This window comes from Pelecanus crispus, chromosome 2 (genome assembly GCF_030463565.1).
Source record: "Pelecanus crispus isolate bPelCri1 chromosome 2, bPelCri1.pri, whole genome shotgun sequence".
Classification (NCBI taxonomy): Eukaryota; Metazoa; Chordata; class Aves; order Pelecaniformes; family Pelecanidae; genus Pelecanus; species Pelecanus crispus.
Window position 1 is genome coordinate 31,854,251 of NC_134644.1, and position 15,480 is coordinate 31,869,730.

The 15,480-nt window shown below is 37.4% G+C and overlaps 1 protein-coding gene across 2 annotated transcripts; it reads left to right on the top strand.

Moving 5' to 3' along the window:
* Positions 1-2,334: 2,334 nt before the first annotated feature.
* On the top strand, positions 2,335-13,178 carry TMEM106B (transmembrane protein 106B). 2 transcript variants are annotated; one of them, XM_009484148.2, is made up of 7 exons: positions 2,335-2,556; positions 5,319-5,382; positions 6,633-6,792; positions 7,583-7,723; positions 7,814-7,863; positions 11,334-11,387; positions 12,163-13,178. In XM_009484148.2, the coding sequence occupies exons 1-7, from the start codon at positions 2,337-2,339 to the stop codon at positions 12,299-12,301; spliced, it is 828 nt and encodes a 275-aa protein (XP_009482423.2). In that variant the 5' UTR covers positions 2,335-2,336; the 3' UTR covers positions 12,302-13,178. The 2 variants fall into 2 exon arrangements, with proteins under 2 accessions (XP_009482423.2, XP_075584363.1); XM_075728248.1 differs by lacking the exon at positions 7,583-7,723.
* The last annotated feature ends 2,302 nt before the right edge of the window (positions 13,179-15,480 follow it).

Genomic DNA, 15,480 nt, shown 5'->3' on the forward strand with positions numbered 1-15,480 from the left:
GACTGAATTCAAGGTCCGAGGAGACTGGAGTATATACATCAGTTACAAGGGAGGGACTGAGCGCAGCTGTTAAGGAAGTGGGGTTTCTGACTCTGGTGACGGTATAGAGGCTCTCACATATGAAGATGATATATTCTCAGAACTACTACTGTTGAGCATATAAGTGCTGGATAAAAGACCAAAATGTTCTTGAGTTTTGGTCAGCTGTAACGAGGTTCAGTGCTTGGTTGGGGTGGGGGAAAGCATGTTGGAGGAACATACTTCACTTGAAGGTGGCTGTTTTTTCATTTGTGAACTGAGATATGTCTCCTAAATCTCTGGCAGTAGAACACCACTATTAAATTCTAATTATTGAAGCTCAGGTATAGCTGGCATTGGAGGATATATCTGCATTAGTATTTTAATTCAAACAAAGAGCGTGCTCTTGAAATGAGTTCCCAGTCATCCTTGCTTGCTGCACTTCACGTCACAGCGTGATCTGGGGGTGCATGAACTCTCTTCTTTTTGAAAGAAGCTAAAACTAGAAGGTGTCCTTCAGTTGTGAGTGGGTGTTGTCAGTCTAAACAAGAGCTAATGTGAAATAAACAAGCAAAAACATGTATAGTATGGATGTTAGATCCTCAGTAACTGTTTATTTCTGTGGAGTTGCTGCTTGTTCTGTATTTAGTTGTTAGCGTAGCCGTAGCCTAAGCCTACCATCAGTAGAGCAGGTAAGTTGAATACAGTTGTAACACAATGGCAACCTGGAATCAGTCCCTAAGCTTTCAGACCTATAACTGTGACAGCTGTTGCCTAAGCTGTGAGACTCAAGTTTCGTAGCTTAAAGGCTCTAGGTCAGCTACAAGGAAACAGTAAGCAAAAACCCCACATGGAATAATCATCAACATTGTCAACAGCTTTTTTTCTGAAAATTTTTTTCAATAGCTCAATAGTTTTAATTTTCAGTTCAACAATTTCCATTATTGAATGGCTCCCAAACTTAGAATATTTCAAAAGTGCTGTAGCAGCATAAGGATAAATAGCTTGCTTTCTTGTAAGGGTTTAATGACTTAAATGAATAAAATAATGTTGCATATTTGCTGAAACAGTAACTAGGACTTGCTGGCATTTGTTGAATTACTTTTCCTCACCTAGCCTTTGTGGCAATATAATGCATTAATGTTGTGCTTGTGTTACCATCATTGTATTTGAGATCTTTCTGTTCTGTCTTGAGTGGTTGGTTTAAAATATTCTGACTTGTTTTGCTCTCTTAATCTTCCTTTTAGGGCTTCCTTTCTCAGTGAACCAGCATGATAATTACTAGCAGCCGCTTTAAAAATGGCACTTAAAATGGAAAAACTGAAGTTTTGCATACTCTTTTTAAATCATCCTGTTCCCCAAGACACTGGTGAATTGAGTGACTGGTGTCTCTGCGTGTTAAGTAACTAAAATGGGTTATGGGGATAAGGTGGACAACTGATTGCCACTGCTGTACAGATACAATTTTTTAACTTTGAGTTTGTTTTCCACCTGTTGCAAATTAGGAAGGTTTCCACTTGCATCCCTTCATTATAGCCTTTAGTTTCAATTGTTCTGGGTTTTAAGGTAGTTTCAGTCTCATGGCTGAAAAGCTGCAGTCATGAGAAAATTTTAAAATTTGCATAGGTAGCAAAAATGCTCTTGTGACTAATACTTTTTTGTTTTAACAAGTCGTTATAAATGCTACGTATTGCCAGCAGCTATGTTAAAATAGCTCCCTTTTTTTTCTTGACTTGCTGTGAATCAGTCCTCTTTGGGTTAAAGGAAATCATCAATTTAAACACCTGGAGATTTACATTTCTGCCTTTGAAACTAGTAGCTGATCCTGTGTTCTCAAAACAAGTCCAACCTAAAAAACTTGCTAGAATTGGATCCGTAGTCTGTGTAGAATCTACTGAAAATTGCAAACTTGCTTTCTAGAGCCCAGTCTTGAATTTTTTTTTAATACAAAGATTAGTGTGGTGTGTGAATGTCTGTACAATAACAATCCTTTGAAAAGCACTGCTAAACTGTGGCAATCTTTTGCAAGCAATTGTACGGTTCTAACCTAAAAGCCTCTCGCTCATTCCCCTTCAGCCTGTGCGTATTGGAGGACCTGAACAAAGCTTCTAGTTAGTTCAGGTTCTTAAAGCTCGGGATTGACTCTAGCTTGACAGGGCCTTAGCACTTTGCAGGTCTTAAGGGATCTGAACAGAGGGCAACAGGAGTCTTGGCAGAGTAATGACCATAGACTAACAGTTACCTGATGTGGAGGAATAAATGCAAGCCATGTTTGAATCTTCCTCCATGAAAACTTTCTTCTGACTTTTCTTTTAGACATGGGAAAATCACTTTCTCACCTGCCTATGCACACGTGCAAGGAAGATGGCTATGATGGAGGCACAGCGTCCGATAGCATGAGGAACGGGTTAGTTCACTCAGAATCGCACAATGAAGACGGCAGATGTGGAGATATATCGCAGTTTCCCTATGTGGAATTTACAGGAAGAGACAGCGTCACCTGCCCAACTTGCCAGGGAACAGGAAGAATTCCACGAGGTAAATTTTCTTTATTTCTTTTTGTAACCTCTAAATTTACCTCATAACCATGTAACTATAATAATCTGTAACAAATAGCTCTCCTAGTCAAGATGAAGGTTTTTTTCATCTTTTTGGCTTTTTAGCACTAAGCATTTTGTTATGATTACACTGAATGAATGAAACAAATTGAGTCAGCTTTGACTGTTACCTGTTGGGTCTTCTCTTCTCTGTACAGTGCCAGTGTTCATTGCTTCTCAGCTTTAAATTCGCACATAAACCTAGCTCTTGCAAGTTGAATTTGCAAACCTTTATTTTTGTGACATTTTATTGCATTTTTTAACTACCTATTTTAAACTGTTTGAATCCATATATAACTTTGCAAAAATAGCTGCAAATACAGAGAGTGAAAAGTAGACCTGTGCTACATCACCTTTTCCTTGATTATTTATAGTGAATTTTCTTGCCCTCACTGCTGTCAGTGCCCTTGTTTTCCTTTACCCTCCCTTTTGTCCCATCTGTCCCTGCTAGGTAGAGGACCCCAGCTAGGAGCTGAAAATATATGGGATCTCTGGCTGCCTCAGGAAGGGGAGTAGGCTGCACAGCATTAGTCTTCATGGCTAACTGTTTTGTTTGCTTGCTGCTCTCATCCTTTGCTTTTTCTTCTAATAAAACATTCTGCTTTATTATGCTCCTCTCCTATGTGATAAGGCACCTGAACAGCTATTTAGAAATAGACCTTTGAAAGGAGAATGCAGGATATCTGAAACCAGGCAAAAGGAGAGAGTGGCAAATGCAGTGTGCCAAGGCATGGCCTTCTGCTTCAGCTGTAAGATCTTCCCTTTGGCAGAGGGGAGAAACTGATGAGAAGGTTTCATGTTTGGTACTGCTTTGCTTTTGCCATAACTCTTATCCAGCATAGATTATTGGGTGTAAAAGCTCTCTGAACTGATTTTGACCATCAGCTTGGGAAAATTGACTGATGTCTGTGCCATACTGTCCTTGTATATGTGCTTCAGTCAGATTAGGTTCTGGTATAGGTCACAAATACTTACCTCACCTGTGAATAAGTGGCAGGGGGCACAGAATATTTAAATGGTTGCAAATATCTTAAGAGATTTGTGTTTTAGCTGTTAAACTTTGTACTACGATGTATTCTTTGAGTACCTCTGAATTCAGCAAATTTGAAGGGTGAAAAAGCTATGCAACTAAAAATTATCTTAACTGAAAGACTATAGAGAAGGAAGTTCATTCTGTTAGCTTGCTAACTTGAAATACTGTATGATATCAATGGCAAGTTTTACTCAAAACGGTGCTAGCTAAAATGCAGTAATAGCGGGATTCCTATGTTCAAAAGCTTATTTCTTTGACTATAGGGTTCTTGGATGTAATACTTAGACAAATGTGAGTTAATTCATTTATTAAACATTTTGCAGTAGCTATTAAAAATGCATGTTGTCCATACATTCTAATGAAATAATGTGATTAAAGCTAGAACTTTACATGAGTTTTTAGAAAAAAAAAAAAATAGGACTGTCTCTTTAATTATTCCTCAGTACTTTATAAAAAAAAAATTACGTTTGAGGTTTTTTGAGGGGAGAGGGGAAAAATCAAGTGCTCACAGAATGACTGCATGACTAGTAGGGAAGACTGTAACACATGATATGATGACTAAACTGTATAATAAACTCATGAAATTGTGTTTTGTTACTTGGACAGCCTTAGCTTTTCAGTGTGATAAAGTATGAAAGTAGGACTGTGCTGTTTTGTTCAAAGGTTGAAGATGCTTCATTGAAGTTGAGATGAAAATCTGTTCTAAATTGGTAGAGGTTTTTTAGAAGGTTGATGTTACATACTACTACCTGGTTAGTTAGCATGCTTTGCTCAGCTTAGTAATTCAGCATGGAGTCACTTCTGAGTGGTTTATTAGCTAAGTGATAATGCTGGCCAAATTCTAGATTTGGCTTAAAAGAATGCAAATCTGCCTTGGTCTTGAGGCCTCTCTGTTCTCATATGGATGAATCTCAATTCCATTTTCTTGTACAGCAAATAGCAAAAGCTATAAAGGCAGATGTGGTCCATGTATTTTCAACAGCTCATCTGTGCTTGTGGTTTTTTTTCATTTCTACTTTTAAGATATCCCCTTTCAAAAATGCTGTCTAGTGAAGTAACTTGTTGCTTGGAGAAATTCCAGTAGATACTGTTTTGGCTTCCAGGGTGCTGCAGCTCAGTCCCATGAGAAACGGTTGTATATACCAGTGATTTCCAGAATGCAGTGTATGTATAACTTGTGGCCAAAACAACCCAAATTGATACATGTATTTGTTTTTAAAGAAACCTGACTTCTGCTTTTCAGAAGAGTATGTGTAGAATGCATTCTGGGTCAGTTGTTGCTGCCTGAGCTTCTGAATGTTTTTTCGTATGACTTTATACGGTCTGGCATAGAGAGCTGGAAGCTGTTACATGCCTCCGTTTCTCTCGAGGAAATGGTGCCAGAGGCATGCTGCCTCCTGTGCATGTATGCAGCACAGAAGCAGAATTTGTTGTTTTGGTGTTTGTGGGCTTGGTGTTTTTTCCTCGGTGTTGTGTAAGCCATGATCTATTTCAGAAAGTGATAGAAGCTACTGAAGTATTCTACTTGGGCCTATCTGGAATTTAAATGTTTATCTTTAGTGTTTATCTTTGGTGCCCTTAAGTTATAAGGGGCACTCTTTGTTTGAAGCAACTGCAACAATACTTATTCTTTGTTTGTCTAAATTCTGAAAGGGTGTTTTTGTTTCCAGGGCAGGAAAATCAGCTGGTAGCATTAATTCCATACAGTGATCAGAGACTGAGGCCAAGAAGAACGTAAGTTAATAGTTGTGATACGTGAATCTACAGTTAATTCTTCTCTTCTAGTTAAAATTCAGCAATTTAAAGGAGATAGTGTCAAGAAGAATCAAGCAAAAATCACTGGAATGTTTTCTTGCATTCAGTATTGAAAGAACCCTGCTTGTGAGTAATATCAACATTAACCTCTAACTCTTGGAGAGTTATTTATCAACAGGTGTGCATACTCCAATCACAGCATGTCTTACGAAGCTAAGTAGTATGTATGATCTCTTCATGTAGATATTTATCTGAATGTCTACAGTAATTGTGCAAGTATTTCTCAATCTGTAGCATCTTAACCGATCTAAGCAGATGCATTTTCAGTGTTAAAGTCTGAGTAAAGTGATAACTTCTTTGGGCCACTACTACAAAATAAGTCGCCTAGAAATTCATTTGTAAAGCTCTGAGCAGCTAGCAAAATCAACGAACTCATCATTTTTATATACAATATTTAATTTTTGTTCCCTACGATCTTCAGGGCTGCTTCTTCTGACACTTGTTGTTTGCTCTTTTTGTTTTCCCTTAATGTTTGTATGATTCTGTAGTAAACAGAAATGAGTGCCAGGAAAAAAACCACATAACTTCACATAATACTATCCTGGACCGTGTATCTGATGTAATAGTGGTGCAAATTTGAAACGTATTACTTTAGAGTTCTAATTTTGAGAAAATTGGAGCTGCAGTAGAGCTTCTTATTTGTGTATTTTTTTATTATCATACACACACACCCCCCCGCCTTTTATATTAGGTTAATTGTAAATTTCCTGTTCCTTAGCAGGAGTCTAACACTTTCCCCAAAAGTTTTTATGACAAAGAATCCCATGTAATGTGTATAATAAGAGCTTTATTCTTCTTTCTGGGTGTGTTGTGCAAGAGTCCCTCAGAATGACAAAAGTTCTGCTATAAATAAATTTTAAGAGTAAGTGCTTATGTTTCAAAGCACATAAATATTTACCTTTTCCATTTTCAAGTTACAGATGTTGGGACAACCACATGTTTTAAAACTTGATTTCTGATGTATATACAAGAGTAACATCTCTGTTTGGGACGTAGATATGAAGTGCAGCATAGGGTTTTTTTCCCCCTTTGGAAGCTGATGGGAGCTAGAAATAGATTGAACTAGTTGTATTGACTAGTCATGCTCTTTATCACTTAAAAGAAAATAATATGCCACTATTGTTTAATGTGCTTTTCACTCTGAAATGTGCTCTTTTTTTTCCCTCCAGAAAGCTCTATGTGACTGCTTCTGTAATTGTATGTTTACTACTTTCTGGGCTGGCTGTATTCTTCTTGTTTCCTCGCTCAATCAACGTTGAATACATTGGCGTGAAGTCAGTATATGTCACTTACGAACAGGGTAGACGTATAATATATCTAAATATTACGGTAAGTCTAGCTGTCTGGGTGTTTGTAATGGATAGATGCAAAAAAGAGCTACTACTGTGACAGTTTAATATACACAGAAATTGTGATCTAGCTGGTAAGCTTACTTAGTGCCTTAAGAAATACAAGTAGATACAATGACCAGTTTGAAAAATGTAACTAGACCTGCTGTGGCTGGTTCCTCTAGCTGTAGTTAATAGAGGTGTAGTTGCAAGCTACCATCAAGACTTCTATGTTCATGGGAACAGTGACTTTGGAGTTCTCTGCATTATTTTTGGAATACGAGTGAAATGTGGTATCTGTGTATGTAGGAATATTCTTAAATACTGTCCTGGTATTATGCATCTGTCAAAATTGGTTTTGAGGAAAAATTATGTCTTATCCATCTTAAAGGAGTTCTTTCCATGTGCTTCTTGACGTCTTGGTAATGCAGTCAATACAGTATTATCTAAAGACTTTTGGTAGAGTTCCTTATTTTAAATAAAGAAAAGCAGCCATGGGAGAAAAGGATCCTGTGATAGCTAAATTTCCTGGAAGGAACAACTGAGGAAAGGAAGAAATGGTCAGTATTTGCAGTGGAGGGAAGTTGTGCTGCTCACTATATTCACCAAAAAAACCTGAGAAAGGGGTTAAGTGATGGTCCCTTACCACCCTTCCCCCCCCACAGTCCTAGAAGGCAGGAAAATATACTTGCATAATTTCAGGTATTACTGTCTCAGACACAAATTTAAAAATGTGTGCTCATCAAGATACACAGAATGGATAGCTCTTAGTGTTTTGTTTTGTTTTTCAGAACACACTAAATATAACGAACAACAATTATTACTCTGTTGAAGTGGCAAATATCACAGCCCAAGTTCAGTTTTCAAAAACAGTTATTGGCAAAGCACGGTTAAACAACATCACCAATATTGGTCCTCTGGATATGAAACAGGTAAATAGGATAGGCTTTCAAAGTTGAATACGTGTTAATCTTTGTATATAAATCTACTCATTTGCGGTTACATTGCCTTTTTTTTTTTAGATTGACTATATGGTGCCCACGGTCATACAAGATGAAATGAGCTACATGTTGTAAGTGTACTTATTTCTAAATATCACATGGGTCTTATTAAAAATTACGACGGTGCTAAAACCAACTTTCTTCAAAGTCAGTGGAAGTGTATTTGCGGAGGTGTTGTGGCATTTTCTTTGTGTGAGTTTAATAGTAGTGAAAAATACTTAGACTGCAGTTGTTTTAACAGTTTCACATACTGGCTTGCTGTACCGGACTCTCAGCACGTTGAATGGTATCTCTATCCCAATGTTTTAGGCCTTGGCAATAGCTAGGACCCGCTGCTTTGGGGGACAAAAGTGCAGGTGTGTTCCCCTAACACGTTCTCTAGTAACTTTCCCACAAATTTCTCTGGTGGTACAGGGAATTTGTATTTAATTATATATTAGTTATTAATTCTATACAAATTAGAGGCTAATTTGTATTACTTTTCTTCAGACCATGTGTATACAGTGGTAAGCAGTGTTTACAGCCTGTCCTTAAAGTTTAAGTAGTTACATTCATAGCTTCTTGAAAGTTCGTTTGACCGACAGACTATTAGCTCAGTACATCTTGGTAACAAAACTAAATGTTAGTTCTCTTACACTGAAATGCAGACTGAACAGAAAGAGTTAACTACTGAGATGTCAGGTCTGTGTGCAGTTCCAGTGGCTGCCAGCCCCTTTGAGGTGGGAGGGAACCTTATAGCTTTGAATTGTTGGAATAAATTGAAATAGGTATGAAATAGCAAATTAGCACTAACTTTAAATAAACACAAAGTGTTGTAGTTCTGTCACCTCTTAAAGGTATGTAAGTTAGCTTTATGTAAACACTGAATCCTGTGAATCTGCTCACCATTTGGGTGCATGAGGAACAGATAAATGTGGCCTTCATGGAACTCATGCTGATACTTACCTAGTTGTGCTTTTGGTGCAATAATGCATTGAAACTTCTTTCATGGTCAGTACTGTGGCCTTAATTTCAGTAATGCTGTTGAGAGTCTGTTCTCAACAATAGCTGCAACTTTTGCAAGCTGGTGACTAACCTTAGAAAAACCTGGGTGACTTTGGATGTGTAGAGAGATGTGGACACGTTACAGCTGCTCTGCCTGTGGCCTGAACTGAATGGATTTCAGGCTCTTCTGCTTGATGGCTGTAGCCTTGGCAATAGTGTGGAACAATGATGTGCTTGCTGGTCCAGCTTGGAGATAGATTGTGCAGTCTTGGAGTAGAGGCAGAGAAACTGTTATGTATCAGTGCCAGTAGTCTGTAGTGTGGACTTGCCCTCCTTCAGGACAGCAAGTGTTTGTGAACGTTACTAGAAGAGCAGACTAATAGGTGGTTTGTACACATGGGAAAATATTCATTGCTTCAGCATAGTGACACTAAGCATGGGCTATAACTGGTAATAAGAGGCCCATAACTATAGAAATTTGTGTCAGTTAAGGATCTAAGTTCTTGTACAGGCTGATACAGCAAGGTCCTAGTACTTGTGAGTAGCACTCACTAGCTTTGTTGTGATGTGTTTTAAATGTACTAAACAGAATTTGAGCCACACACAAAACTATAGCTGTTCATGTATTTTCTCCAGATTTTCTGTATGTTACACAGTTGGTGTTAGTTGACCTTCCTGACCTGTTGACAGTTATTGTTGTTCATGGGTTTCTGCTCTTTCACTGTATTGTGAGTCTTGAAAGCCTGGGTTTGCTGTATGGAGCAACCCTGGAGACAGCAATTGAGCTTCCTTAGTTTGAACACACAGCCAACATAGCTTCAGCTGATCTAAGTGGGGTTTTGTTTTTGTTACTGTCTTTGGGTTTTTCCTCCACACACAAATATTTAACTTTCCAGTGAAGGCCCTGGGATAATCTTTGTGATACAGATAGTATTGTGGGTTATAGCATTGGGGGTTGTACAGTGGATCATGTTTCTGTGTTTGCCCAGCTAGTCAGTTTAGGTCTTGTGTTAGTCATAACTAGCCAGTTGTTTGGATCCTGAAGAGTAGGTGTCCTGAAAAATCAGCTTAGTTTGAATATAGGAGATCTTAAAGACCTGAAGTATCTGCATAGAATCATCTGGCTTCAGCAGACCTGTATGATGAAATCAGCATCATACAGGGCATTTCTACCCATTTATTTTAGAGAGCTGGCTTAATGTGGAGTTCACCTTCAGTGTAGTTTCCTAGCTACATTTCTGTGCTTTGTGGTACGTTTGGGGTTTTTTGGGGGGGGGGGGGGGGGGGGGGTTGGTTGGTTACTGTGTTCTGGTCTTCTTAAAAAGGGATTTATTTCCAGATAATCTGGACTTAAAAAAACAGTGTTAGTGTTGTACCTCTCTGCTTGTCAGCCAGTATGTGGTGTTGGATACACGCTGGCTTTATGTTATGTTACAGGTTGTATGTATTTTGGATTAGAAGACTATAATAACTGAGAATATCTGGCATTATGGTCTAACTAAATTCCATTTTAAGTCTAGCAGGAGAAAAATCCAGATATTTGTCATTAAAATAGATACAAATATAAAACAGCTTTTAACACTGAACTGTTTTATTTGTATTTTCATATAATTTTAATCACCTCTGTTCATTCGCTGTTCAATACTTAATTAATCATATGCTTGTTGGTGCTGGGGAAAAGAATGGCAATGGCATGCAAATATTGTGGGTGGCTGCCATGTAATCTTGTTGCACTGATCACACGCCTTTCATTCCAGAGCTGATAAATTTGTGACCAAGAGCAATTGATTTAACAAGGGGGTGGGGGGGGAAGTAAATACTTACATAGTGCTCTGTATAACTGGTATGTAGGTGCATGCCGGAAAACGTAAGTCTGAAAAGGTATCTTGCAAGAAAACAATAACTCTGACAATAACTTCAAAATCTCTGCAGTTTGGTTAAAGGTCACTTTGCAAAATAGAGAAGTGGATGAGTGCAAAAAAAAGGGACTTTCCTAAGTTCTTGATATTTTTTGAGCAAGAATAGCAAGCCCTCAAGACTTTTTGTTGATAGCAGTTGCTGCTTTTGCATGAAAAGATGCTGAAATTGGCATCACATGATCTGTTGTTGTAACTTTTCCTTTCTGTATATAAATTTGATAACATAAAGTGAAATTGCAAATTTTGTCTATAATCCTTCATAGTAAAAGTCTTCATCAGTGATGAAGTGGTATTGACATGCTTTAATGTAGTTGTTCAGGCTAACTTTGGTTAGCTTCTGAAAGATAGAGTGACCGCTGTCTCACAGGGTACTTTTGCTGGCAAGCATCACATGTAAGCAAGCACATGTGAACATAGTTCATGTGAAAGCAATACTATGTACATAAAAGTAGACCTAGGTGAGTGTACAGTCACAGGCAGTGTTTTTGAAGAAGTATTTTAGTTGCCATTGCTAGCAACTCTGTAGTTTCTGTATACACAGATAGTAGAATTTCCAGTTGAAGCCGCAATTCTTGCTTTTTAGATAATTACCTGTAAAATCTTGATGCAAATCTAACAGTTGTTTTTCTTTTTTGCAGTGACTTTTGTACTTTAGAATCTATCAAAGTGCATAACATAGTAGTGATGATGCAGTAAGTATGGAAACTTGCTATTTGTTGGAAACAACTTTAAAAGCCATGTAATTCTCATTGATATATTACTCAGAAATACTTAATCCTAGAGGCTGTGCATCATAGATAAAGCAAAATCAATTTGCCTTCTAATGTTGTAGCTTCATAGTTCTTGAAACTGAACTGTGTCTTTCGACAGGTTGTGGTGGTGTAAAGACACCTGAATAGGTGGAACTGTTGTTACTGTATCTGCTCTGCAGTTGGGCTGTAGCCATGGAGCTACTAAGGTCTGAAATACTTTTGAATGAGTTAGTGTATCAGCCACTGTTCAAAAATTGCCGAGATCTTCATGATCTTGAAGTGGTTACAGGCTCCTGGTACTCTGCCAGAGTCCACTTTTCGTGACTGATTACACAAATAGCAGCATGGTAGGGTTGGGTTTTTTTGCAGGAGGGGAGCAGGAGGAAGAGGTATAGACAGACTGTGGCTGTAGCTTCTCTAATCATCACTTGCTTTTTCCTTGCAAAGCAACGTATTAATGAGTAAACCTCAGCCTTACCATCTTCTTTAGGAAAAAAAGCCTGTGCTCAGGAAAGCAAGTGTCCTTCATGGAGAAAATCTGTAGTGGTAAACTAGTATTGTTTTAACTTTATTTAAAACCACCTTCTTAATAATATTACATATTTTGTTGCAAAACTTTCTCCTTAAAAATCCTAGTAATGTAGAAACACTGATCTTTAGAATAGGGAACTCAAGTCCATTACAAAACTAATCTCTTCTGTTTTGTCTTTTTAAGAGTGACAGTGACAACCTCTTACTTTGGCCACTCTGAGCAAATATCCCAGGAGAGATACCAGTATGTGGACTGTGGAGGAAACACAACCTACCAGCTGGGCCAGTCAGAATATTTAAATGTACTTCAGCCTCCGCAATAAAAACGCCTGTTGGTTAGTGTGGAATGACTGCTGTTGATGCTTGCAGAGATCCTTTGAATAGGACTGGTCCTACGTGAAGGGGAGAGTATGTGCATGTAAAGCATAGCGAACATGGGGACCTGTTCACTTTAGATGCAAGGAGGGAAGAGGTGCAAAATGTATATAGATGCACTTGTTAAATGTTGTGTTTTCCCCTTCTGTTTGCTTTCTATTACTGTAAGCACTTCTGTCAAATTGTGTGGTGGGAGGGAGAATATCAGATTCTTGAACTGAACTGGGGCCTTTCCTTACAGTGTGGTACATCAACTTAGAGTAACTGTGTGTATGTCTGTGTTTAGGTGAAATGTGAGCATTTTAGAAAAATTGATACTCATAAATTTTAAGTTTATACTTCCGTTCTTGGTATTTGACAGTTGAAACTGGCAGTATTACTACTTAAGTAACAAATTACCTTGAGGTATCTGGGTGTGAAACTTCTATTAGTAAACCAGTGGCAATTAGTTCTTTATTTTGGGATTCTACTTTTCATTTGCTATACGTGATTAGAGATGACATTCAGTCTGTGAAAGCCAGGAAGGCTCTCTTGGATGACACTATACTTGAATGTCCAACTTCTAGAATCTGGTATCTTTTCTTTCATATTCCCTCCTGCTACCTCTGGGATGTTATAAGGAGAATGTATGTTGTTAGATTTAAAGTTGGGTTTAAAAACAAAACAAAAAACCACCCCAGAATCATTACTGATAAAGGAAAAATTCAAGACTGTTGAAAATGAATGGGGAAAGACTTTGATGGTGTCATTCTACTTTGTTTTTCAGTAAATTTTTGAGTACAGCTATTAAAATCAAGATTGTGCAGTTGGAAGTAGGTGGGAAACTTTGAGCATGGGTTTGGGCAGCTTGATATAAATTTTCATCATTTTTATTGTTTTAATATACTGTGTATCTAAGCTACTTGTAAGTGTTAATATGTTGGGGTGTGTGTATTAGTGCGCAGGCTCAGTAAGCAATGCAGTACTTACCTGAATCTCCAGAGCACTCACAGTTCACGTCAAAGTTATGTAAGGGAGAATAAAGTAATTCTTTCTGTAAGACTAAAGGCTGATGTAATCATGAGACTGACTTATAACAAAGCTATTAAATAGTTTCAGTAGGATAGCTTGCACAGTGAGAATTTCCGGGGTTATTATCAAACATGGTGACTGTAAATTTTGGGTCCAAAGTTGCTGGACTTCTGAAGGCTGACTGTTCTAAGGGTACAAAATTTTTTAATTAACTAGATTAGGATTGTTTTATTTCTGAATTAGATAAGATGCAGCAGTAAGAAGGTATTATTGAGACTGTTGCATTGTAACAAATAATATATTTTTAGAAATAGATGTTGCGGTTTTTATGCTGCCCATCTCCTGGAAATAAGCTATATAAAATCAATTAGCAATAAACACTATGGAAAAAGGTTGCTGAGTAATGTCTTGCAACTAACAATCTCTTATGCTCCAGTACTTCAGTTAAGGTACATGTCTTTATTACTCTCTTCTTTATTGGCCTTTCTTAGGTGGATCTAATTGGGTGAGTAGGGGAAAGAATATCAGTGATGTAAGACTGATTTAAAAGAAATTAAGTAACCATACAAAAAGAACCTCCTCTGTTTGAATGCTATGAGCACTTATTTTGAATGTCTATGAAGAATTTTGGAACCTAAGCTGTCAGTTTCATATAATTGTTGGTAAGATGAAGATGTCAGCTTTTGGCTTTGGAGAACTTCTGGAACTGGAATAGTTAACATTCTGAAAATTATTCTTGAATCGGGACACTTAAAAGTAAACAGTCCTTATTCCAGCTTACAATCATAAGGGAAACTAGTTCACAATTTAATATTACTAGAGTACAGATGAGGTTAAGTCCTGTGGCTGATAAAATCCATACAGAAGCTTGTCTGATAGTCTGAAAATATATGTGATAACTAAAGACCAGGATAGGGGGGAGCTGGTTAGAAGCAGAGAGGTAAACTCTACTATGTTACCTGTTGTAGAAAGATGTGTTTATATTGGAGGGTAGGGAGAGAATTCTGATTTAAACCATGTCAGACCTGAAGTCAGCCAGCAAGTAATATGGGTTTTTTCTTCTAGGCCTAAGCATTTACACCTAGAGTGATGGTTTTGTTTGTTTTGGGTTTGTTGTGGGGGTTTTTTAAGTAGAAAAAGAAGAAAACAGCTCTAGGCAGGTATTTTTATCAATTTAAAACAAGTTTTTCTTCAAATGGTAAAAGGTAATCTAAAATAACCAGAAGAGCACAATGATAAAATTACTTGATGACAGTGAATGCTGCTTGAACAAGTGTGGTGGGGGAGGTTACACTGTTCATGCAGTGTTAAGACTCAAACTGACCTTGAAAGTTTGGCAGACATGCTGAGCAAAATACATACTTAAATCTGTGGATGTTACGTTGCATGAAATGCTTGGTATTGGCTAATTTAAAATAAAGAATTATGAGTAGAATTATTCTTTCCATGTATGTGGCAGAAGGAGGAAGATACAACTCTTATTTTTAATGTCTGTCATCTGGGATATGTAATGGATGTAGACTTACTGAGTGACTAAGAGTTCTTACCTTTATTTTTTTAAGGCTGGAGTAAAGATCCTATTGATGAATCCTCAAATTAAGTCAGTTAACAGGAGAATCAAAAGCTTAAGGTTCCAGGTGTGCTAGTATGTCCTTGCAAAACTGTCAACATATTACTAATCACACAAGGCAAGATTTTGAACTTACCTGCTTATCTGAAGAGATGTATTAAAATTAGTCGTTAAGACATCTGTTTGAATACTTAGACTTAATTTCTGTAGCTGAGCTTGGAAACATGCTGAGGGAGCAAAGGAAGTCAGTATTAACTCATCTAACTTTGTAAACAAATTATGAGAACAGATCCAAGTGACAGACCAGTAATTATTTCACATTTATTTTTATCTTAACTTTAAAATAAAAAAGGCAAGCCTTTCAGTTCACTGTAAATCAATAAGTACAAATTCTTTCCAGAAGGTCATCTTGAAGAATTGTAAATTTTTTTTTCCTGGTTTGTTTTCCTGTGTGTAAGATGGTTTCTGAAGGATTTCTTCTGAAGTGATTCATATTTCACTTGTAACTTCCCCATAATCTTCCAATACTATCAAATACATATATAC